This window comes from Pinus tabuliformis, chromosome X, assembly GCF_031772625.1.
Source record: "Pinus tabuliformis cultivar Carrire ecotype Pingquan chromosome X, CPIR1, whole genome shotgun sequence".
NCBI classification, from domain to species: Eukaryota; Viridiplantae; Streptophyta; class Pinopsida; order Pinales; family Pinaceae; genus Pinus; species Pinus tabuliformis.
Genome location: NC_142308.1, coordinates 715,814,687 through 715,840,132, shown reverse-complemented (window position 1 = coordinate 715,840,132; position 25,446 = coordinate 715,814,687). Strand labels below are relative to the sequence as shown.

General features: G+C 40.1%; 1 protein-coding gene across 1 annotated transcript in view; it reads right to left on the bottom strand.

The window, feature by feature from the left end:
* Positions 1-1,174: 1,174 nt before the first annotated feature.
* LOC149141963 (ubiquitin-like modifier-activating enzyme 5) overlaps positions 1,175-25,446 on the bottom strand; it is a 479,516-nt gene continuing 455,244 nt past the window's right edge. The window contains exon 14 of the mRNA XM_089447610.1: positions 1,175-1,518. Coding sequence (XP_089303736.1) covers positions 1,373-1,518 — 146 coding nt within the window. The 3' untranslated portion in view covers positions 1,175-1,372. The remainder of the gene's footprint in view (positions 1,519-25,446) is intronic.

Below are 25,446 nucleotides of genomic sequence, written 5' to 3'. Positions count from 1 at the left end.
TGGAGGTTGTCATGTGGCATCCTCTGAAAGGCCAAAAAGGTTTGACGAATGTTGAGAAAATATGGGGTTCTTATGGGATTGAACTCGTGCACCTAATGGAAACCCCAAGTATCGGTTTTTCGACACCTCATGTACGTGCGCTCTCGCACAACATCCTCTTGCGCCACATTTCTTGTGATATTTTCATTGCAAATAGCGTGATGGCGATGTCACCCATGGCACACACCTCGGTTAAAGGGGAGGTGCCCAATTCTAGGGCTTGACAGGAGCTCTCCAACGAATATTACCCTATAAAATTGAGAAGGATTATGATAACTTGCTAGCAATAGTTTTTGGCTATCTTGCAAGGTGTTTCACCATTTTGGCCTTTGCCCAAGCATGGAATTGATCATTTGTGAATTCGTTCTCAGTAATTGGACTTTCATGGGTCCCTGGTCTCTGAAAAGTCAAGCAAAGGCATGTAGTTAGTGTTTGGAGAGACCAACATTGAACTCGTATTTGTTGTTGCATAAGAAGATTTATCTTGATCTTATATTGAACACTAGATGAAATGCTTTAGATCCGGAGAATAGATTCATTCAAAGATTACATAGTGTGTGCTCCTGTGTTTAATAATGAAATATAATAGTCTCGAAAGAATTAATAAATAAATCTTGCAGAAATCAAGGACATGGAATAATACAAATCTCAACACAGGAAAAACTAGGATAATAAATCAGAGGGTTTTACCAAAACCTTATGCATAGACTTCACCTACAAATCAGCACTCGTCTCACAATCGGAGGATCATGGACTCACAGCTCTCCTCTGATTCGATGTTGTCAGTAAAGGAAAAAAGAGCACATGACGATGAACCAAAATTATGATCAGGCACAACAAAATACAAGGACCCATAAGTGATTGATTACCTCTCGACTACTAAAAAATTGAGTTCCCCTAAGACTTGCTTTCCAAACCACTAGACGATTCTCACACACACACCTCACATTTTTGCCTCATTAATATTTTGAAATTACATAGAATGTACACAAAATGACTATATACATATTTAGAAATCTTTTAACATAATTGAGTTGCTCTTAGCAATGGAAGATGTTCTATACGCAAATGAAAATCACACATCTCTCGAAATAAAAGTACTTAATGATGATTTATGTCAACCATGATGCGAGAATATAAAATGTGCTGAGTTTTTTTTTTTTAAGAATAGAAGTCCGATTTTTCTTGTATCCTTGTTACAATCAAGCATTTTGCCTGATGATTACAATATCAAGCTTTGAACTGTTTTCAGTTGATACCAACAAATATGAAAAATGAATCCCATGTACAAGCAATCGAATACTAGCTTATTCAACCATCGTTATAACAGACATTAATCCGCATTAAGAGCCTCTAACTGCTTCCGAAGATTATCAAGGTCACAAATTGGGTGCACAACTGATGATTCCTCTGATAAAGCAGGCTTCTCGAGCACATTTGCATCAGGAAACTCACGCACAAGCCCGTCTGGAAGCTCATCTGCAATGAGACGAGAACAATGGAAACTGTTATTTTCTAATATGTTCAGTAACCATATCAAGATCAAGATATACTGAATGATTATAACGAATAGCAGTCAAAAAATACAGAATCATATTTCCATTATAATAATAGAAATTTTCATCCACAATCTACCATTTACACTTCGTCCTCGTTGATAAACATGCTCAGGTTTATAAACGGTGGGCATAGCTGACAGGTGTAGACCTTGCTTTAAATGTCATACTGGATATAAATCTTTTCACTGATCCTTGTCGAAGAATTTTTGGAATATTTCAACAGACTTATATATTACTTTTGCTATTTACCAATAGTCCCATCACTACATATATAAAGAGACAAGTGGTGCTATTCCTTATGCATTGTCAATCCTGCAAGTCCTTGCACAATTGACAACCTTTGCTGATATTGAATATGAAAAAATGAAAAGATAAGGTATTTTCAAGCTACGAAAGCAAGAATTTGAAACGTGGAATCTGAAATTCTTGACTGAAGACATATCTATTCACCAATAAAAACAATAAATTAATAACTCACGGAAAGGACATAGAAAGTCTTCGGCAAAATTATTTTACTTTTCGGGCACACAACCTAGGGTGGATGGAAGAGGTGTTTGCTTGGTTAAAATGTCCTAGAGTAAATTGAAGAATAAAAAAGACTCTCTGGATGTTCATTTTTATCTTTTCTAATATTCTTTTAAGCTTTTTGTGTCCCTAATGATGGGTAGAGTGTCCACTGAAAACGTTGTATGCTTCAAATTTAATACACGATTTATTTCCAGAAAACTTGTGCATCATTATGACTAACGATTGAAACCTGCATACTCAGAAATTGACAATCTATCACAACTTAGTATCTAGTCAGAAAATCCAAGGCTCACTTCTGTTATTGCAACCTGTGTGGGTGACAATGAATATAACTATTTGGAGTCACTTGAAAACATGATTTACTCCAAAGAAGCAAGAGAATTGATGTCTGAAAACATGTTCTTTCCATAACTTGGCAAAGGTAAAATTCTTCTCCCAACTTGTGTAGTATGAAATGACCAATGTGTTGAATGGTGTTGCCATTGATGCCAACGTTGGTCCCTAAACACTCTTAATATCTATCTGGATTGCATTGATTGAATCTCCAATGGTCAAGAAGCCTTAGAAAGCCCTAGAAGCACCACACTTGTCACTGACTTTGAGGATGACGATCAACAGATTTGCTCCTAAGACCACCATCATTGGATGCTCCTTGTCGTGCCGATTCCAATGGTATATGGCATGCATCATGGTTCATCTCGGATAGGGAGCTATGCTCAATCAAAGATTAAATCCCCCTTCTTGTGGTCAAAACTCCAAAACAAGATGGCGTAGCAGCTCATCATAGGTTCTTGGGCCTAGAAGGATTTTACGAGAGGTCTTAATTGTTAGAAAATCATAAAGGCAGAAAGACTCTCCTGTTGATAATTACTTGTGATTTCTTTGAATTATTATTATAATCTTTCTAATGTTCTTCTTTTATCTTAGTTCATTAAGCAACTACCAAAACCAAAACCAAAACCAAAACATGAAGATCAAGGACACCAAATGTAGGTGCACAGCCAGGGTAAAACCCCTATATAGGGGAAAACCCAGTCAAGAACTCTTCCTTCAGTAATTCAAAATGAGATAGACCAAGACCAATAGACCTTCTTCCTCCACCAAGCCAGCCCTCAAATTGTTCTTCCAACCTTTAAATATCGACTATAACAATACTACTTCAATATTGCTTCAATACTGCATCAACACTAGATCAAAGAGATTTTCGACCTATTGCATCAAAATTTCGGCCCAGCTTCAAGATTGCAATTTCGGCCCTCCTGCAACTTCAGTTCCTTCACATGTGTGAGACAAGAGAGAGAGAAATTTGATTTCCTTAGCAAGATCATGACCTCCTTCGCTAGCCCTTTCCTTCTTCTTCCTTCGAATTTGTACCTTTTACTACTTCCAGCGACTGTAATTCGAACTTGTCGAGTGATCTCTTCCAAATGAGTTGAGTTGTTGCATATATATAGTCCTTATTTAAGAATCTAGGGCAGTTAGCATTAGATAGATTCTTCTATACTTGATAACAATTTGTGAAATGCTTTTACTATTTATCTTATCTTGATCTTCTTCTTATTATGAGTGTGTGTGTTTACTTCATCAAACTGCTACCAAAACAAAGAGACAAGAACACAAGAAGTTGGCATTCTGCCAAGGCCAAAACCTCTCCCTCTTGGAGAGGAAAACCCACACATAATTCTTCTTATAGAGATTCTAATTGACGAACACCAAGACCATGACCCTTGACTTATTTAGCCACTCCAAGACCAAGACACCAATCCTCTTCTTTGTCACTGCTGAGATCATCATCATTGCTGCACCACTGAGGCCATCACTATTGCACCACCGAGATCTTCATTACTGCTGCAACACCATTGTTGCACCTTCACCAAGGTCTTCTTGAACGAGTTCTCCATATGTATATATATGAAGAAGAGTTGCACCTAGATCCTCTGAGATCATGGTTGTCTCACTATAGATATTCCTTCACCAAGATCATAACCTGCACTCTCACTAAGATCATCACCTTGTCTTCATCTGGATCTTCATCGTGACCTTGACCTTGATTCCATGGTTGCCATTGTGTCTAGTTATGTTGAGAGTATATCACTGTTGGATCATAATTAATCTGAGACATGTATACTGAGACAGAGATATGCCAAGAGTACACCACTCTGGGATCTTCAAATATATCGAGACCATGACTGTGTTTTCTCCTTCTGGAGTGCCCATCCGAAATACACAAAGATGCTGGTCTGTACCCATCCGAAATATAGTGTTCCTGTGCTCATCCAAAATACTGTACCCCTGCACTCCATCCAAAACTTCAGAGACATCCGAGATCCTGAACTGTGCTTATACGAAAATTTCAGTAGGGTATTTATAGTAGTTCATCCACCTATTGAGCCGACATGATAGTATGAGTAGATGTGGCTATTAAAATTTAGAGGACATGAGTTAATTTAATTATAGGCCGACATGACTGTCTTTTGCCTCACTTTGCTCACAGACTTATTTTGTGCTCATCTTGGAGGATTGTGCTTGGTCTTGGAAGGCTAAACTAGTTACTAGGTAGAATCATTTAAATATATGCTCGAGAAGAGCTCTTTACACATGTCTTTGACTTTCCTAGACCTAAGGAATGAGCAAGAAACTCATTCTCATAATTTACAAAAATAATATTTTCTTTTTCTTGACAATTACAAAATTACATTTGTAAATACGAAACCTAGTTACATTATATTCAACACTTCTAGGTGATCAAATTCTTCCTTTGAGGGCGACTTGTCCTTCCTTAAGGCCGACTTGGTGGAGGCCTAATTGACCTATTTTACAATAAAATAATTTTCTTTCTTGAAAAATAATTCTCAAGAATGGTTCTTTACATTGTGACATGGGCAACGACACTTGACATAAACCCTCGAGGCCTACAATGGAGGCTTTGACCTATAAACAACTGACCCAAGCATGAAACCCATGCTTTAATAAGTTAATTTATTTAATAATAAAATTTCTTTTTCTTTCTTTTGATAAATATATTACATTATGACTCAAGTACAATTAGGAAGACCGATACTAGTTACATTCTTCAACATTAATAAATTAATTGTTGTTAGTTTTTTAACAAGAGGGATATTCATCAAAGGCCCATTATCATTTTTTATAAATTAAATTGGTCCTAAAGGTTTTTGGCTCCAAAATTAAATTTCAAAATTTATATTTCCCTCCAAAAAGGATAGGTTGGCTTCCCTCTCAAAAGCCTTCACGGCACTTTAGCCATCCAAGGGTGGATCTTGTGCACTGATCTTATACAAATCATTCTTGTGGCCTTGTGGAGCAACGTTTTATCCTAAGAGTGGTCTGAAATTGCAGTTGGTTTGGGGTATTTTTATTCTATTTTGTTCATGGCTATTCATTAGTAAATAGGATCACTCTTTGAAGGTATTCGACCTCTCTTCTGAACAAAATTTTGAGATCAATTTATGCCTATCCTCTAAGACAGATCGACATGTGTAGTCACATGAAGTTTGGTTTGGATATTTGTGGTTTCCTTCGTGTTAGAAAATCAAAAGGCAGAAAGAATTTCTTATCTTGATAATTACTTGTGATTTCTTGGTAATCTTTATTAACTTTTTTTATGTCTTCTTTTATCTTCTTATCATCAGGCAACTATCAAAACATAAATGCATGAAGATGAAAACGACAAGGACACAGGATATAGGGTCTCAGCTAGGGAAAAACCCCTCTCCCATTAGGGGAGTTTTGAGGTCTAAAATGGGCCTCCTAAGGAAATTATAAAATAATAGTGAAAATAATAAAATAAGATTAGATGACATCATCAAATTTTTGAGGGAAAAAAGAAAAACTATTTTTCAACTTGTATTTTCAACTTATCTCCCTATGGGTTTACTCAAATTTCGAGTGGAAACACTTGTTGGACGCATATTTTGATTCCTCATCCAAGGAGTACCCATGTTTCATACTTTCAATGGACCCTGCTTCACGAAAAATGAAAAATACATGAAAAAACGTGATTGCAAGTCCATTGAAAGTAGCAACATGGGTACTCTTTGGATGAGGAATTAAATTTTTCATCCGAGTTCTCTTGCTCGAAATTTGAGTAAAAGCTTAGGGACATAAGTTGAAAATACGTGTTGAAAAAATAGTTTTATTATTTTTTAATCTTTTTACTTTTTTACTCCAAAAATGTTGAATCATCCCCCATGGTTGACATCATCAGATTGAATCCTATTGGTTTTCATAAAGTTTATTTTTTTTGTAAATTTTTCTTAGGAGGCCCATTTTAGACCTCAAAATTCTCCTAATGTAGGGGAAAACCCAAAAAATCTCCACTTTCTTTAGAACCAAACCAAATGAGACAACCAAGAGAAAGACCTCTAATCCACCAAGTCGGCCTACCAAGATAGTCCATCCAATCAGCGTCTTCAATACTGCATCAACCAAAAATTTTGACCTTGCTACATTAGAATTTTGGCCTTACTACAGTCTTGCAATTTCAGCCCCTTCCTGCAACCGAGAAACTTGTACATGAGACAGAAAAGAGAGAATTTTCGGCAGCTTCTTGCTTGACAAGTGTCTCCTTCTTCACCTTGTTTCTCCTTTGCTTCTAGGTATTTCACACTTCTTTTCTTCCTCTTGCAACTACAGATCGAAACTTGCTTGATGAGTGTCAATGAGGTAGGGTTGCACCTCTAAATATAGTCTTTAGGTGAGGTTGAATTCCCTTTATGAGGCCAACTTGAATGGAGGGTAGACTGACTTGGTGGAGGAGACATATTAGACCAATTTACATAAAAAATAATTTTTCTTCTTTAACACGAGATGCCCAATAAGGGACTATTATATGATGACAAGGACAATGACTCATGACACAAACCCTAGAAGCACACAATGGGTGCTTTGACCTAGAAATATAATCAATTGAGCATGAACCTCATGCTTATAAAAATAATTTTCTTTTGATCTTTACAATAATTTTTTTTTTCCTTCTTTTGACAAATACATAAAAATTACATCATGTCATGAGCTAGACAAGAATTATGAAGACCGATACTAGTTACAATTTCAACACTCCCTCTTAACTAGAGAGGTATTCATAATTGTTCAACCAGTACATGGTTGAACTCAATTTGAAATGTTCCAAGAAGAGTACAACAACATACACAATGGTAGGGATATCAAAACTGTCAGGATATCCAACACATCAAAGATCCAAGTGTCAAGACATTATTTCAAGGATCCATAAACTCAAGGATCCAAAATGTCCTTTCCAAGACATTAATACAAGGATCTAAGACACTCACAAGGACTAAGGTGTCATCAAGGCAACTTGCCAAGATAGGTACCATCAGGCTACAACCCTGGTATCAATCCAACAAGATATAAATACCATCTAGGCCTCCATGCCCTGACACCAACCCTCACAGGGATCTAGGTATCATCAACAAGGTCAACACTAAAACGGAGCTCCACAAGACCTAGATACCCTCCCACACTGGGATCTAAACATCATCAAGGCCAAACTATAACTGAGATCTCAACACTAACCAAGCCAAAATGTCCTCCCAAGTACCATCATACAGGGAGCTTATGGTACTCATCTCTCCCTCTCAACCAAATCAGAGATATCCACCAATCCAAGCATGCTTCTAAAATATACAAACTTCTCAGGGAGAGATCAACATATCAACTACTTGTTCATCTATCTGAACATACTGTAGCCTTACGACCCCAATCACTTTCAATATATATTGGTTCTTATTATCGATATGCTAGCACAATCTTTGGGGTCCTCAACCATTCTGATGTTGCTTAGGTCATCATAGTATCCAAACAAATCTCGACAAAAACTTCCTTCTCCAACTTCTCCAGAGCACCAAACTCAGCTTGAGCACTTCTCAAGAGAATCTGAATCTTATTCACGATACATCAATACCACCCATCATTTATTCTTTGATCTCATTCTCTCTTTATTATACGTAAGCTGACACATCAAGTCCTCCCTCTAATCTATGGAAGATATACACTTTCCTTCATTAAAGCTCCCTCTCAACTTACGAGGATAAGTTCATCAACAACTTTTGAGTTTCACAGGTTCTTTATTTTACATCAACATGTCATCAGAGAACTTCAACCTTCCAAAACATCATTCCTTTAGAAACTTCAATCTTTATCTTCTCAAGGCAACAAGGTCAACTTTCAAACATCAATGACATCAGGATTCTTACAACGCCCTCTTTCCATCATGCTCAACGTCATTATGAGGTAGGCTTACCTCTTTACAACTTTGATAACCATGTATATGCACATTTCATCAACAAATACAACCAAGCACCAATATATGTACAAGAGCATGAAGTTAACTTTATCAATCTAGGGTTAGCATGTTATCACAAAGAGAGCATCTAGGGTTATCAAAACTTAGATATTCAAATCATAGACCTAGTTAGCAATCAACTAGGATTACACTTTCATGCCCTAGACTCTTACAATAACCTTTGCTAGGGATTTGTTAGATACCATCATCAAAACTTTGATATTAATTAAATATACAACTAGACCAAGTTCGGGTTTCAAACATACAGAAACATATACACCTAGGGTTTCATTCCTAGGATCTTACATTAAATATTATAAAGGTTTTGTCATAAACCCTAATTCATAAAACCCTAAAAAGCTAGGGTTTCATCATATGTTCTAGATATCATCAACAAACCCTAAAAGGCTAGGGTTTTTATAGTGAACCCTAATGGTAAAGGTTTTACCAAAGTGAACAAAAGACATATAGTAAGATATGGGTTGATTTAATCTAAAGATCAATCACCGTAACAAACAACAATCTTTATGATTTTATAGCAAAACCCTAAACATGAGAGAGTTAATAATATAAAGCAAATTTCAAAATGATCGTACCTTCTTATCTATTGCAAATCTTGCAATTTTACATACCTTCAGTTGCTCTTTTCACAAACCATGAAGGGCTTTCTTTGCAACAAAATTTCTCAAGTCTTCCTTTTGGAGGCTCCCTCTGAATCCAATCACAATCCTTTCTTCTTTAGAATATCCCGACAGCCATTCTTCCAAAGAAAACACAAGGAAAGGATTATAATCAAGCATAAAAAATAAAGTTAAATATGTATAGGGGGAATCAACAAAATAATTAAAGAAACAAGGAATACTTACCTTTTCGTGAAAAGGTGGAAGCTCCCTCTTGATCTTGCATCAAACTAGCTTTGTGAGGGATTTCTTCAACTTATCAAAAACAACTCAAGAACTTTCTAACAAAACATATTAGATATATAAACCCTAGAAATCTAAAAGAAAGATTGATCCTAGAGTCAAACATAAGAGAAACTTTACAAGTCCTAAAAACAATAACCTATACTATAAGCAAAGGATATAATGGGATAATATCCCTAAAGACTTAATAGAATAAATCTTTGAATTCAAAATCCTCAGTTTATGGACTTCTTTGGTGGAGCTTCATCAACTGCAACTGTAGCTTGGTCTCTTTCTCTCTTCTTGCTCTTAGGATTATCGGGGCATTGATTCTTATAATGTCCCATCTTGTGACAATGATAGCATTCTATTTTAGAGAGGTCAATCTTCCCATGATTTTTCTTTGACCCTTTAAACTTCTTATTTCCTCCTTTCTTCTTGAAATGAGTAGAGTAGGCATTTGAGGTATTTTCTTCATCTTCTTGCTTACCTCCTATCAAGGAAAGATGAGCTTCTTCTTGAATATAGGCAAACCACATTTCTTTGAAGGATGGAGAATTCTTCCAACTACTAATTCCAGTTGCAAAGGCATTCCAAGACTTTGGTAGTCCTAGAAGGGCAGTAATCACAAGTTCCTTTTTAGGGACTATTTCATCAATTGCTTGTAGTTCATCTCTTATACGGGCAATTCTTACAAAATAGGAAGATATTGTATCAACTTTGGTCATTTTGACAGTTCGAAGTTCATTCTTTAGACTTGCCACTTGTCCAATATTCTTGATTGTAAATAACTTGGAGAGAGCATTGTACAATTTCGTTTAAGAATCTAGCGTGGATATGTAGGGAATCAAGTTGTCTTTAACTCCATCCATAATTAGGTTCATAGCAATAATGTCATTTTCTTTGTACTTCTCCTTTCCAACATCATCTGTAGGTACTTTGATTTTTCCTTGTACAGAGTCCAATACCTTATTCTTTGTTGGGATGAGGTCCATCCTTGTTTTACATGCTCTAAAGTTAGAGGCTCCTTGAAGTTTGTTCTTAGATTTCATTAATGAGGCCCTATGTATACTTGTAAATGTCACCCTTACTAGATATCTTGAAGACTTCAAAGGTTCTCTTCTTTATAGTAGACTAGTATATGATCTTCCAAAGACTTCCTTCCTTCTATCAAATGTTGTTCTTCAACAAATCTTCAAGCTACCTTTTTCCTTCTTTTTCACCTAAGTTCTAATTCCATGTTAGAAAATGAAAAAAGGAAAAAATACTTTCTTATCTTGATAATTACTTGTGATTTCTTAGTAATCTTTATTTTCTTTTATGTCTTCTTTTATCTTCTTATCATCAAGCAACTATTAAAACATAAATGCATGAAGATGAAAACGATAAGGACACAGGATATAGCCTCTCATCCACAACAAAACCCTCTCCTAGGGGAAAACCCAAAAATTCTCTTCTCTTCCTTTAGAACCAAATCAACTGAGACAAGACCATTGACCAAGACCAACACCTCCCTAATCCACCAAGTCAGCCTCCCAAGATAGTCCTTCCAATCAGCTTCTTCAATACTGCATCAACCAAAAAATTTGGCCCTACTGCATCAGAATTTCGACCTTACTGCAGTCTTGCAATTTTGGCCCCTTCTTGCAACCCAGAAACTCGCATGTGTGATAGAAAAGAGAGAATTTATGGCTTCTTCTTGCTCGACAAGTGTCTCCTCATTCTTCGCTTTGTTTCTCTTGTCCTTTTGGGTATTTCACACTTCTTTTCTTCCTCTTGCAATTGCAGATCGAAACTTGCTTGATGAGTGGTCAAATGAGGTTGAGTTGCACTTCTATATATATTCTTTAGGTGAGGCTGAATTCACTTTATGAGGCCGACTTGAATGGAGGCTAGGCCGACTTGGTGGAGGAGCCATATTAAACCAATTTACATGAAAATAATTTTTTTTGACACAAGATGCCCAATAAGGGACTATTATATGATGACAAGGACAATAACTCATGACACAAACCCTAGAAGCACACATTGCACAATGGGTGCCATGACCAAGAAATATAATAAAATGAGCATGAACCCCATGCTTATAAAAATAATTTTATTTTGATCTTTACAATAATTTCCTTTTTCTTTCTTTTGACAAATACATAAGAATTACATCATGTCATGAGCTAGACAACAATTATGAAGACCGATACTAGTTACAATTTCGAAACTTTGGCCTCTCTTGGAAGGTAAATCTGAGACTACACCTGATCATCTTTTGCATCATATAAGCTCCGTTGCTACCTGAGACTAATTGGAGTTCCATTTGAAGCTTGTTTCTGTGTCTTCTACAAGATTTTGCAAAGCCCTAATCAAAGAATATATGCACTCAACAAATCTTGTGGTTTTTCCAAGCACTACAGGTCAAATTATTGAAGGATTTTGACTAAAGGTTTAATGTTTTATTGGTACTGGTGATTCATTGGGGTTTTGAAGATTATACAATGACAGATCTATGCATGTGATTAACCGAAGCAAAGCATTCTTGATATTGGTATACTTTTCTCTTTTTGCAAACATTTTTAACAACCTTAAGATAATTTTTATGCAGATCATGAGGTGCCAAAACTCGTGTTCTCGAGGACATATGAGGTCAAAATGTTGTCTATTTATGCACTCTTCACCCCTTTTCTGGAAGTTGTCATGTCCCATCTCAAATGTATTAGTCACACGGTGCAGCTACACAATTTTGGCATCATTTTTTACTTAGGAGGAGGACCCCACACGCAGAACTTAGGAACTATAGGCAATTCGACTTTATTTCTGGCAGCTAGTGGAATGTGGGGGCCACCCACATGAAAAATTCGAACTTGGCCAAGGAATGCATTGGAGGGAAATCGAACTAGTGGAAGGAGGGGTCCACAAGAGGCTAAAGGGGCCCAAAGTGATAAAAGAGGAAGGAGCTCTCATTTTGCAGCATTCTAATCATTTGACAAACAAACTTACCGTTGTACGCTTTGTTGCTTAGCGAGTCTACTGGCTATTTAGCCACGAGTCTTCGCAGGGAAGATTCAACCTCTACTTCGGGGAACTATTTGTGCCCACCCTAGGGAGGTTGTTCCACAGAGATTGCGGAGTTCCAGCATCGACATACAATCCATCCAACCACGCAGAGGAGACTGCATACTTCCTGGGTAGCCAGAAACAAGCAGAAGAGGAGTGAGCCAGTCGGGAGGTCCCTAGCTTGCTGGAAGTTTCTGGAGCAGGAAAGGTAGTGGGTTGATGACATTTTGTCTAAGTTTTGTAGCCAACCAGTCAATGATTATAGCAGTATGCATTTCAGAGCAGAGGGATTGCGCAGAGGCCTCTGGCAGCAAATTCGTGGGGCTTAGGAGAGCAGCCATCCGGGAAGCAAGGCATCAGTTATCACAGGTGAAACCAGCATTTGAGGGGTGTTTTCAAGTGGATTTGCAGGTTGTTTCCTGCAAATCGAATTTGGCAGTAGCAGCCAGAGAGGGGCTCCAAGGAGGCCGAAAATCCAAAATCAAAATCAGAGAAATTCCCTTATGGGTTTTGTCCAAGGAGTCTAAGGCTAAAAGGACAAAATTTTCTGGGCAGTTTTTGGGCACATTCCAGCAGGTCAAAGTCAGTAGATCAACGGTTTTACTAGGCCAATGCAGTGCAGAGTGGTGTAGCGACTGAACAACCATCATCTCAGCTATTCCATCACCTGGGTTTGGTATAGCTTGTCTTTGAGACAAGCCCAGGTGCATCATTTCGTTTATATTGTACCTATGTTCTCAGATTTTATAATATATGGCTCAACAGTTCCAGATTTACAGTGTTTTATGGGTGTTTAATGCATGTTTGGAATTTTTCACTGCTGCACTGTTTGTTTATTTGGATTATCACTTAAATTCCTGTTTGGGAACATTACAGAAGCTCTGTTGGAACTACAATACCGTGACTCCAATCCAGATCAACATTTGTAATATATCTAAGAAGACTATGAGTTGTTCTAGATATGGTTCATGGCTTTTCAATCTGAAGTTTTTTCCCTCTAGGGCACAAATAAGAAGCATACCTCTACGCATATTCCTAGCAGAACATGAGAACTATGCATATTTGCATCTGGAAATTAAGTTGAGGGTGTATTCGAATGCGGTAGATTCTGTTGACAAAAGCATTTGGTATAGTAATGTGTTGGTGGCTTCCCGTGGCACAATCTGTGATATGGTTGGTAGTGTTGTACCAACAAAAGGGTGGGCCTCTCGCCCTTTGTAAAATTATACACCATATGTCCTAAAATAGATGCACAAGCCATGCATTATATAATCTACATTCATAGTGTGATTAGTATTGGAATTCCATGGAATATGTGGGTTCAACCTTTGACTATTGTTAGGTCGATTTCTTTATTTTAATTTTGATATGTCAATTTGTAGAAGCACGTCTTGAGATGAACAATTTGTAGAACACCTATGTTTTGTCAAATGAATAGTGAACTAGTGGTACATAATTTGTAGCATTGTTGCTAGAAAATGTACAATTTGTAGAAGCACATCTCGAGATGAACAATTTGTAGAACACCTAACTTATTACCTGGGTCCACATGTTCTTTTGTGAGTTCTTCATTCGATATTTGCCTTAATTGGAATCTAAAAGAAGCATAGCAATCAGGGCTTCAGGAGATGTATAAAATCTACTTTTCATAGATTTTTGGGATACACCAAAGGTACTGATAGATTTGTTGAGCATGAGTAGATTTTAGTGATAGTGATTACTATAGAGGTAACACTTGACAGTAGAATCGTGACAATGTTGATATGGTTATATATATGCTGATAAGGTTTGGTAGTTCTCTTACATATTGCTGATGTGAGATGACAGTGTGATGTTGTTGTGACAGTGGACTTGACAGTGAGAGTTTATGTTGCCTAGAGTTTGATCTTGAGCAGGGTTTACGTCACAGATATTAGATTGGTTAGAGACCGTTATTATTACAGAGATGTTGAGAAGAAGTTGTTGGGGTTTGCTATTGATCTACTTCAACATGTTGAGCTACGATAGAAAGAGTTAACAATGACGGTGGTGGCATTTACACATATTGTAATAGTGACATGACAAGAGTAGAGGCAATATGATAGTGTTATTGATAGCAATTGTTGAGTAGAGACTGGTGGGTGTTACTCCACTGTCCAGCTAGGTTTTGGTAATGATGTTGAACAAAAGCAGATCTGATTGAGCAAAGATTGTATTGCAGTTTGTTTTTGTATTGTTTTTTAGTGGAGGTGGATCTAGTCCAAAAATTGTGACACGTGGTCCACTTGATGAATACGGTGGCAGGGTGGTGCAAGGCAGGGGAGTGGAGTCTCCTTCAAGTTGGAGCCTGAGAACACTTCAAGGTGGCAGGGTGCTGTTAGGGCAAGTTGGAGGCTACGTAGGGCGTTGAAGCATCCTTTCAGTGGGAGTTGATAAAGCAAGGGCACTGGAGCGTCCTACCAGTTGAAGCTAGTAAATCAAGGCGTTGGACTGTCCTTCCAATTGGAGCTGGCAAATCAGGGCATTAGAGCATCCTTTAGGTTGGAGCCTATAAACCAGGGGGATGTTGTAAAACTTGCAAGTTGGAGCTTGCTAATTGATGTAAACTAAAGACCTTATGTAATGTTCCAAACTAGGAAAAATAGTGTTATGCAAAGCAAACAATAAAAACAACACCATAAAATTGAAACAGTCAGTGCACGCCCATAAAAAGTCCAAGAATAACCAACAACTGAGCCATTTTATTATAATCTAGGAGGAAAGTACAATAATGTGGAAGTGGTGCACCTGGGCTTGCCTCAATGGCAAGCATGATCAAGCCCAGGTGGTAATATGTCAAGCCCAGATGGAACAAATAACTGTTGTAATATGCCTTGCATTGCCCTTGTGAAACTGTGTTGTCTGCTGCTAGAAACCCCACCTTTGTTTCTCAGAAAATTATGGGAAATTAACCTCGGCCTCTCCACCAAATACCCATAATAACCCACAAAGGAATTGACCAAATGTTGACCTCAGAATTTTGGCCCAAATTCCCCTTAGCTCCTCGAGCTGCTAGCTGAGTTGGGACCCATGTTTGACCCCTTAGATCTGCCCAGAAAATTCTATAAAATTAGGAGTGTGATCCTTGCCCAAAACCCAGAAAACCCCAGAAAGGGTTTCCATTCGTTCCAACCTTCAAAAACTAACCCTTCACAGCTTGGCCCTCCTCCTCCAATTTCGAATTCTGTTGCTGTGACTGATCCTGTCAATCTCTACTCTCCCAACTTCAACAATCCTCCTCAAATGGCCCTCCAAATGATCTCCTACTTCTCCCGACCAGCTCCAGCTCTACAATTCCTTCCTCCAACTCCCACATGAGCTCAGTGATGGCTCTCTCCGTAGGCCTAGGTGACTATAAATCGAACTGCTCCAATGTAGCAACCTCCTGCTCCAAAACTCTCCTGAAAGGTTGATCCTCCACTGTAGCTCCAATGCCCAAACGCCCCCGACAATTGTTGCCCGGATGAACTCAAAATCAACACCTGTGTGTTCCCCTTCGTGCCCTCTAGAAACATGCACTGGTTGAGACAAATGTTGAATGACGTGACTGTGAAACTCCATCATCTCTCCTGCAAGGTAGTACGAATTGCCTTCCCAGCGTGACACTCGAGGCCCACCGAAGCAAGGGTTGAGATCTCTGCTCGGAGATACTTGTGTGCTAAACAACACAGTAACCTGGCTAAGTAGCTCAAGAAACTAAGGTTGAGTTCAATATGTCAAAAAGATACCAAATGAGGTTGAGCCTCCTCTATTTATAATTTGTGGGCCTCTTTTCCCATGTGGGCCCCCCCTCCAACTAGCAATTCGACTTTCCCTCCTTAGTCATTCGAACTTCCCTCTAAGGTGGTGCGTATTTCCTCATGTGGGTGGCCCCCACGCTATGCCAACAAAAAATTTTGGCCCCTTTTTCCTTCTTAAGTCTTTTCCAAAAATCACATGGGTACCATGGCCTCCAAAATTGTCAAAATTGTAAAATAAATAAACTTGTAACAATTTAATTCGGAAGGGACATTACAGTCCTACTCTCCCAAATGTTGCTTGTCCCCAAGCAACTTCAGCACCGTATGCTCACGTATGTGTTCACCCTCCCAAGTGGCATCCTTATTCGGAAAGTTCCTACAATGCACCAAAAATCGCTTGTCCTCCAACAATGCTTGAACAAGCGCCTCCTTTGTCTGTTGATCACCCCTATCACCATCAGTAATATCGGGGTCCCAAACGTGTTGCCGAGTCATCCTAGGTCCCTGAACTGTCCTGACATGAAAGAATCCCTCAATACCAGGATCCCAATCCATCCTATCCCACTTGAATCTCCCCTCGTTCCACTCACTATCCTGTCCGGTATAAATACCACAAGTCCCCCACGCCATCGATGACTGGCTAAAGCCCAAAGGAAGACTTGAGTTACCTCCCCCTATTGCAGCTGTCTAACCCCTAATGGTCGTTGAATTGTCTAGTACTATGATGTCTGGGCCTCGTGCTAGCCATAAAAGGGTGCCACCATGTTGTCAATGCACCACTCTGGCTCTAGCTCACTGTCCATCGTGCATACAGTGTATCCTCCTCTCTTGGGACTCGATGGTGGAATACTGATAGAGGCAAGAGTCAAGACACATCATGCCACGATACCTCCATGACACCAAAGTTTACCCATCTAGATCTAACTCCAAACCAGTGCGGCCACAAAGAAAGCCTGCCTCGCCATCCGATTAAGGCCACTATGTACCCCCATGTGCCAATCCTAGAGTGAACTAGACCACTCTGCCATGACTCCGACCATCACGAGATAGAGTGATCTATCATTCAACTGAATCCTTGCATCCCCTAGCTCGACCTGCTACAACATAGCTTTGACAACTACAGGAATCCTTCCATGCCTCATCTCTAGTCCCTACATGTGATCAATATATAGGCTCCATGTATCGTGGGCTAATCTGATGCATGCTAATTTGCCCTGTTCCTACCACTGTGTAGTATCGATGATCGCTAGAAGCCACGTGTGCCAAATAGCTAGCCCCTGAATGTAACCAAAAGATGGCTATCCAGTACTCGTAATTGACTCAAGGTATGTGGATCCCTCCTGTCCCTGCCAACCATCTCCCCTGGGTCTGCCATCTGCCCTCTCAATAATGTGCCAATATAAGGTCTGGAGCCCAGACACATACTGGGAAACTACCTCAGTCATACCCGGTATCCTCTGCTCATGAATGGTCTCGACATGCCCTGAGAAAAGAGTGACACATGTCTCCCTCGTGACTAGCTCCCTAGGCGTAGGCTCGGTGATGAACAATATGGCACTCTTGCAAATGATCACCTCATCCCCCAACCTGTGGCTGTCAACTGACGCACCAACCCAATGCCACTGCTGAAAAGTCTCCCCCTAGTGCACTGAGTGTCACTCAAATTTCTCTGGTGAGCTCCTCTTCCCCCGCTGCTCATGCTTAGAATGCAGAAAGCCGACAAAAAAATTGACTGCGCCCGTGAGGGATGTAGAAGAGGGTCAGGCGTGTGAGTCCCTGGAGATACCATCAAGTATCGCTCATTTGTGTCCCCGTCGATCTTGGGTGAACTATGCCAAAAGGTATGCCTCGTGTTTCCATCCAAGGGTGTCCCTGAAGGCAACACTCCAAGACCTCCCTGTGCAACACTATACACCCCTGCATACCACCAATCATCCTACTACTCCTGGACATGCCACTGTACATTGCGACCTACCTTGTACACCACTAGATACCCTCGGCTACGGCTATGCCATCTTGTATTGGCTTGTGTACTGCCTGTGTCATTGTACCTGTCGCTCCCCGCATGTACTCAATGCAATGTGAGGCACTCCCACTCCACAGCGTAGTCCAACATACTACAACACACCACCCTGCATCTCCATGCTCCTCTGTAGGCCCCTTCTCCCCGTTGCATAGCCTTGCACACCATTGGATGCTATGGCCTAACATTGGGTTTGTGACTCTGTATGCATTAGACAGAGACTGCATACCTCTACATAACACTGGACCCTATGACATAACTTTGTGTAGTCCTGTGTACCACTGCCCACTGTTGTACCATCCTTTAACATACAGTATCTTGCATGGGCCAAAATATCCACCTCTCTGCTAGTACGCCCTCCGTGATGTGGCCTACATCCCCCCATCTGCTTTGAAGGACCTGAGCGACCCAACTCCCCACATGCTAACGGAAATGACATGACTGCGCCTATCCTTAATAGTCCCTGCGTCCCATATGCTAGTAAGAGAGAACTCTCTTTGTACAATGCCCTATCTGATAGCCTGCCGATGCCACCTCCACCTACCAGCTCCTACAAGAGTAAGCTAGTCACCCTGTCACTTCACGCACTGTCAATATGCCAAGACAACTCATGAAATCTGTTTGCTCTCCTGTCAAACCATCTTGTCACTAGTGTTGACTGGGGCTTTGATGGAGATCTGAAAATGTGGGTGTGCTCAAGCGTCAAATCCATCACTTAGCTACTGCCATCACCTACTAGCTCTATGATGTGATGGAAAACCCCACTTGGGTCCCAAAAACAATCCGGCCCTCGAGTCCCTCTAGTAATCCATGGCCTCTCCTGACATGTGGCCATGGATGTATCCAACCGCCTAACCTGCTCCATCGAGTACCAGCTTAGTACCTCTCGCCATCCAATCCAAAAGGAGATATCGAATGTGTAATCCTTTGTGGAAGGAACAAGCCCTCCAAGCCGATGTGGTATCATGCTTAGCTCAATCCTGCTAACCTGTCCACCCCCTCAGGTACGTCTACACAATTCGGCCTCCCTCAATCCAATGCATAAGGGTAGGTTGATAACACTATAGGCCCCGTCAATGGGCCTCTGAAGTGAACTGTGTTGAAAACCCATTGTGTGGCCTCTATGCTGCCCCTCATCTATGGTTAGCCCAAGGGGTGGCTGCAAATCCTCCTCCATTGCGGGCTCGACATGAGCTTTCGACTGCTCCTCCATAGACAACCCAGTATGCATGATATGCTCACCAGTCAGTTGTAGGCGACTGTCGTCTGGCAACTCCGTCATAGATATGGGGGCCTCTATACCTATTGGCTGCTCAACGATGGTGGAGTTGTCTGCCGGCACCTCATCAACCTGTGGTGCATTTTTATCACCTGAGAACTCGGTCACAACCCTGAATACCTCATCAATGGATGACGCCTCATCAATGGGTGTATGCTCATCTGTCTCCTTGCCAACCATGGCCCCTTCAACTACTCTTTCATCTTCTTCCTTAACACTTCTCATCATCCCTGCAAAATCTCACTGAATCTCCATTGGTTTGTGCATACCCCTTAGTTCACAGAATTCCCAAAAAGAGAGGGACGCTTGAATGCCATGACCCAATGATTGGTATGCTCTCCAGTTTCCCCCCAATAACTCCACATCAGTTGCAATCATGTCTGGATTCCCAACTGAGGAATGAATCAACCTCTTCCCCACATCAATCATTATTTGTTGTATCCTCACCACCTCATTTGAGGTGATCGCCATGTTGTTTGATTCTAATCTTTCCCACGGGTTGACCGAAGATTATGGCTCTGATACCACTGTAATGTTCCAAACTAGGAAAAATAGTGCTATGCAAAGCAAACAATAAAAGCAACACCATAAGATTGAAACATTCAATGCACACCCATAAAAAGTCCAGGAATAACCAACAGCTGAGCCAGTTTATTATATTCTAGGAGGAAAGTACAATAATGTGGAAGTGGTGCACCTGGGCTTGCCTCAATGGCAAACGTGATCAAGCCCAGGTGGTAATATGTCAAGCCCAGATGGCACAAATAACCGTTGCAATGATGCCCTGCGCTGCCCTTGTGAAACTGTGTTGTCTGCTGCAAAGATGATGTTGGAAACCCCACCTCCGGTGCTCATAAAATTATGGGAATTTAACCTTGCCCTCTCCACCAAATACCCAGAATAACCCGTGAAGGAATTGGCCAAATGTTAACCTCGGAATTTTGGCCTAAATTCCTCTTAGCTCCTCTAGTTGTTGGCTAAGTTGGGATCCCTATTTCAACTCTCAGATCTGCCCAGAAATTTCTATAAAATTAGGAGTGGCATCCTTGCCCAAAACCCAGAAAAACCCAGAAAGGGTTTCCCTTGGTTCCAACTTTCAAAAATTGACCCTTCACAGCTTGGCCCTCCTCCAAATTCGAATTTTGTTGTTGTGACTAATCATCTCAATCTCTGCGCTCCCAACTCCAACAATCCTCCCCAAATGGCCCTCCAAATGATCTCCTACTTCTCCCGGCCAACTCCAGCTCTACAATTCCTTCCTCCAATTCCCACGGAGTCCAGTGATAGCCCTCTGCGCAAGCCCAAAGGACTGCAAATTGAACCACTCCAATGCAGCAACCTCCTGCTACAAAACTCTCCCTAAAGGTTGATCCTCCACTGTAGGTCCAATGCCCAAACTCCCCTGACAGTTGCTACCCGGATGAACCCACAAGCAACACCTGTGTGTTCCCCTTCTACGTCCTCTAGAAACACGCACTGGCTGAGATAAATGGTAAATGATGTGACTGTGAAACTCCACCAGCTCTCCTCCAAGGTAGTATGAATTACCTTCCTAGGGTGGCACTCGAAGTCCACTGAAGCAAGGATTGAGATCTCTGATCAGAGACACTTGTGTGCTAAACAACACAATAACCCAGCTAAGCAGCTCGAGCAACTAAGATTGAGTTCAATATGTCAAAAGGATACCAAATGAGGCTAAGCCTCCTCTATTTATAATTTGTGGGCCTCTTTTCCCATGTGGGGCCCCCTCCAACTAGCAATTCGACTCTCCCTCCTTAGTCATTCGAACTTCCCTCTAAGGTGGTGCGCCTCATGTGGGTGGCCCCCACGCTATGCCAACAAAACATTTCAGTGCCTTTTTCCTTCCTAAGTCTTTTCCAAAAATCACATGGGTCCCATGGCCTCCAAAATTGTCAAAATAGTCGAATAAATAAACCTGTAACAATTTAATTTCAGAAGGGACATTACACCTTATTAAGAAGCATTCGGTGGTTTTTCTCCCGAAAGGGTTTCCACCTAAAATTGTGTTGTCTATTGTCTTGATTTTGTGAATTGTTGAATGGTGTTGTTTATCGCTCATGTGATGTAATGTTAATTTAATGTTAATGTGAATTTAATGCTCCGAAGATTAAAAATTAAATAATTGGAAGGAAATATTGATTCACCCCCCTCAGTATTTCCAATACAATGCAACCAAATTTGCACCAATTTTGGACTCTCCAATTACCCCTCATATTGTGTGAGAGGTAACCATGTAATTCTCATCACATGCTAGAAATTTTTGCGTGAGTAACTCCCTCCTAGTGGCATGATGTTCCAGTTCACATTGACTATGAACTTTTCATATTTTTCTTTCGGACTGATATCTTAGTATCTTGCTCATGATGAGCTTATGTAGTTGACGCGACTCTTGTAAAAAATCTAAACTTCAGAAACAAACGCAGGGCCTGTAGCAGAGTTTGACTGGATAAGATTAAATTTGTTGTGGCGAATCAACGCTGGAAAATTACTCAGATCCGGCGCTGTCTAGATTTTTCCGTATGGTTTAGAGAATTGGTAGCATCTGATCCATGAGTAATAACTGTAACATTTCGCGATTCGTCCAATGAGCTTCAGACAACTGATACATGGTCAATTGATGTTATGTAATTGTAGTCAAAGATTTGTTTATTAGACTGTTGAAATTACAAAGTCAATATTTGAGTTGGTGATCACTGGTTGGATATATTTACTGTGTGGACGCCCAGTGTGTTCATTGGTGATCATTTACTAGATACATTTATTGTGTGGATACATGAATTAATGTTTTACTGTTGAATTTACTAGGGTCTCTTTGGATTAGATCTATTGCACTGGTCGATGAAATCATTGCGTTATATTGTTGTATTTATTTCATATTGGATGGTCAATCTCTAAAGGTTATGCTAATTGTGTTGAGTTAAATTGCTTGTGAAATTTTGTTGGAGCCCTAGCTAAAGGGAAAAAATCCTGGGGGAAAAATTACCTTATCACATTACAATAGTATCAGAGCACTAGAATCCTGCCCGCCTATGAGTATATAAGCATTGTATGCTTCCGGGAGATACATGTAACGTTTCAGTTAGGAAGAATAAGGTTAATCGCAGGGAAATCATGAAGGATAGGGAAGAAAGAGGAGATTCAGATGCCAAGGAGCTCTTACATATATTGATGCATGGACAGACAAAAATAAAAAATTTGATGTTACAAGGGCAGCAACAAGACAACGATTGATGCAAACATTGGCCCAAGGACAACAACAACTTGCTCAACTAATGCCTTATCTCATAGGAAATCAAAATGTTGAATGTTGCTTGTAGTAACAAAACCACCATGGGAGGTAGTGGGAATCATAACCCTGGTCCCCCTAACACCAGGGAACCCAACTGAAGGAGTCAATTATCGTTATTTCCTCAATTCACAAATAATCAAGCCATGGCAAACCAAGAAGTTGTTGAACCAAATAGTTTGTTGGACAGTTACTTTCAGGAATATGCAACACTAGAAGAAAACATGCAAGCAGCCATGACCTTCAATGAATAAAATAATTTCAAATTCAAAAAGAAGCCCAGGGGACATCCTAATTCTGATCTAATACGCAATGTAAGTAAACTTTCCCTTCCCTCATTAGATGGATGATCTAAATGTACAAGAAGAGTTTGGGTGCAAAAATTGGACACCTACTTCAGACTCAATCCTATGGCGGAAGCAAATGCAATCCAATTAGCCACATTACATCTAGAGGGAGAAGCACATGAATGGTGGTATCATGGTCTAGTAACATTGGGGCATGACAACATCACTTCTTATAAAGCTTTTATGCAAAGTTTGATAGAAAGATTTGAATGGAAGAAACCAAACTTCCACTTTAGAGAATTGCCACTACTCAAACAGATGGGATCACACGAAGAGTTCATTGCAAAATTTGAATGTACCACTGTCAAGGTGACAGATATATCTGAAGAAAGATTAGTCATGCTTTTTACATAGGCCTTGTCTGAACCTCTACGGGGCTGGATTAAAGCATTCAATCCCACAACCCTTCAAGAGGCTATCAAGAAGACTCATGATATGGTGCAGCAACCAAATCTAAATCCCCCCCCAAAGCCCTTCATTCCCCTAAACGATAAGGAGAAGAAGCCTTTCAATGTGATTGGCCCAGAAAAGACAAGTTAGATGAGGAAATCCAAAGCGAACTAAGGAGGAAGAAGCTATGTTTTACTGGCAGGGAACCATGGGAACCTCGACATTGTTGTTTAGGTAAGGGGAAGATTCACTACATCGAAGTGCTCTCCGACGACAAGGAGGAAGGAGAAGAACCCACACCTAGCAATGAAGAACCCATTAAGCTGAGTAGTCCCAATGAAGAACAATCACGGGAAGAAGCAAAAGAGGAGGAAACGCCCCGCGAAGAAAAGAAATCTTGACCACAAGTTGAGATTGTGACTCTATCAAGGACACCTAGATATTACACCTTTAGGGTCAGGGGAGTCATCAAGGGAGAACACATCACAACTTTGATTAATGGGAGAGCCACACATAATTTCATTGATACAAGATTAGTAGCAAAGAGAGGGCTTCCTGTAGAAGAATTTGAAGGCCTTGAGGTGATAGTGGCAGATGGGTACATCTTGGATTGCACATGGATGATCCCAGGTTTGAGTGTAACAATTGGTAATTATATTTTCACTAGTGACTTTTACGTAATAGGTCTTGCAGATATTAATATGGTATTAGGGGTTCCATGGTTGTATTAATTGGGAAAACACATGTGGACTACCAAGCATTGGAAATGGAATTTAAAGCACCATATGGCAGTGAGGTAGTTCTGAGGGGTATGGCGAATGGTGGCCCATAGGTCGTTTTTGCCAGAAGAATGGAGGCCATATTTAGGTACGAAGATATAGCATATGTCGCAGAATGCAAGATTACTAACCAAAAGACAGTACATAACTGACATTCAACAAGTGTTAGATAAGCATGGTCAGGGATTTGGTGGTATTCCCCCAGGATTGCCTCCTAAAAGAGGATTTGAACACACCGTAGAACTAGAAGAAGGGGCAAAGCGAATAATCACCACACCATATCGACACCCAAAGAAATTTAAGGACGAGATAGAAAAGACCACACAAGAATTGTTAGCGATGGCACACATCAGACCTAGCTCAAGTTCATTCGCCTCATCAGTGGTTTTGGAGAAAAAGAAGGATTGCACGTGGAGAAAGTGTATTGATTACCAAGCTCTCAACAAAAAAACCATTAAGAGCAGGCACCCTATTCCCTGGATTGATGAGTTATTAGATGAGCTATATGCAGTTGTATACTTTTCAAAGATTGACATACGATCAGGGTATCATCAAATCCGAGTTCGAGAGAAAGATGTGCCCAAAATAGCATTCTGATGCCACTATGGACACTTTCAATTTCTGGTCATGCTATTTGGGCTAAAACAAATCTAGTTGACGAAGTTCTTACTAGCGTTCTTCGAAAACCTTCTTGCATATAGCAAGACACGGGATGATCACTTGGGGCACCTAGATGAAATTTTGAACATAAAGCAAGAATAATCACTATATGCCAAAGCATCAAAATGCGAGTTTGGAATGACAAAAATTCTTTATTTGGGGTATAGGTTCATCAAGAGAGGATTTAGGCAATATTGAATTGGCCCACCTAAAAATTTGACTGAGTTATGAGGATTTTTCAGGATTTGCGGCTATTATTGAAGATTTTTCAAGGGATTCTCTCAATTAAGTGCACTGTTAACAAATTTGACAAAGAAGGGAGCATTCAGGTGGACAGAAGAATCAAATAAGACGTTCAACAAGTTCAAAGAAGTAATGAGCTCATGTCAATTCTTAGACCTCCCTGACTTTAGTCAACCCTTTGTATTAGAATGTGATGCATCAAGAGAAGTGATAGGGAATGGCTTAATGCAAAAGGGCAATCCCATTGCATTCAAAAGTCGGA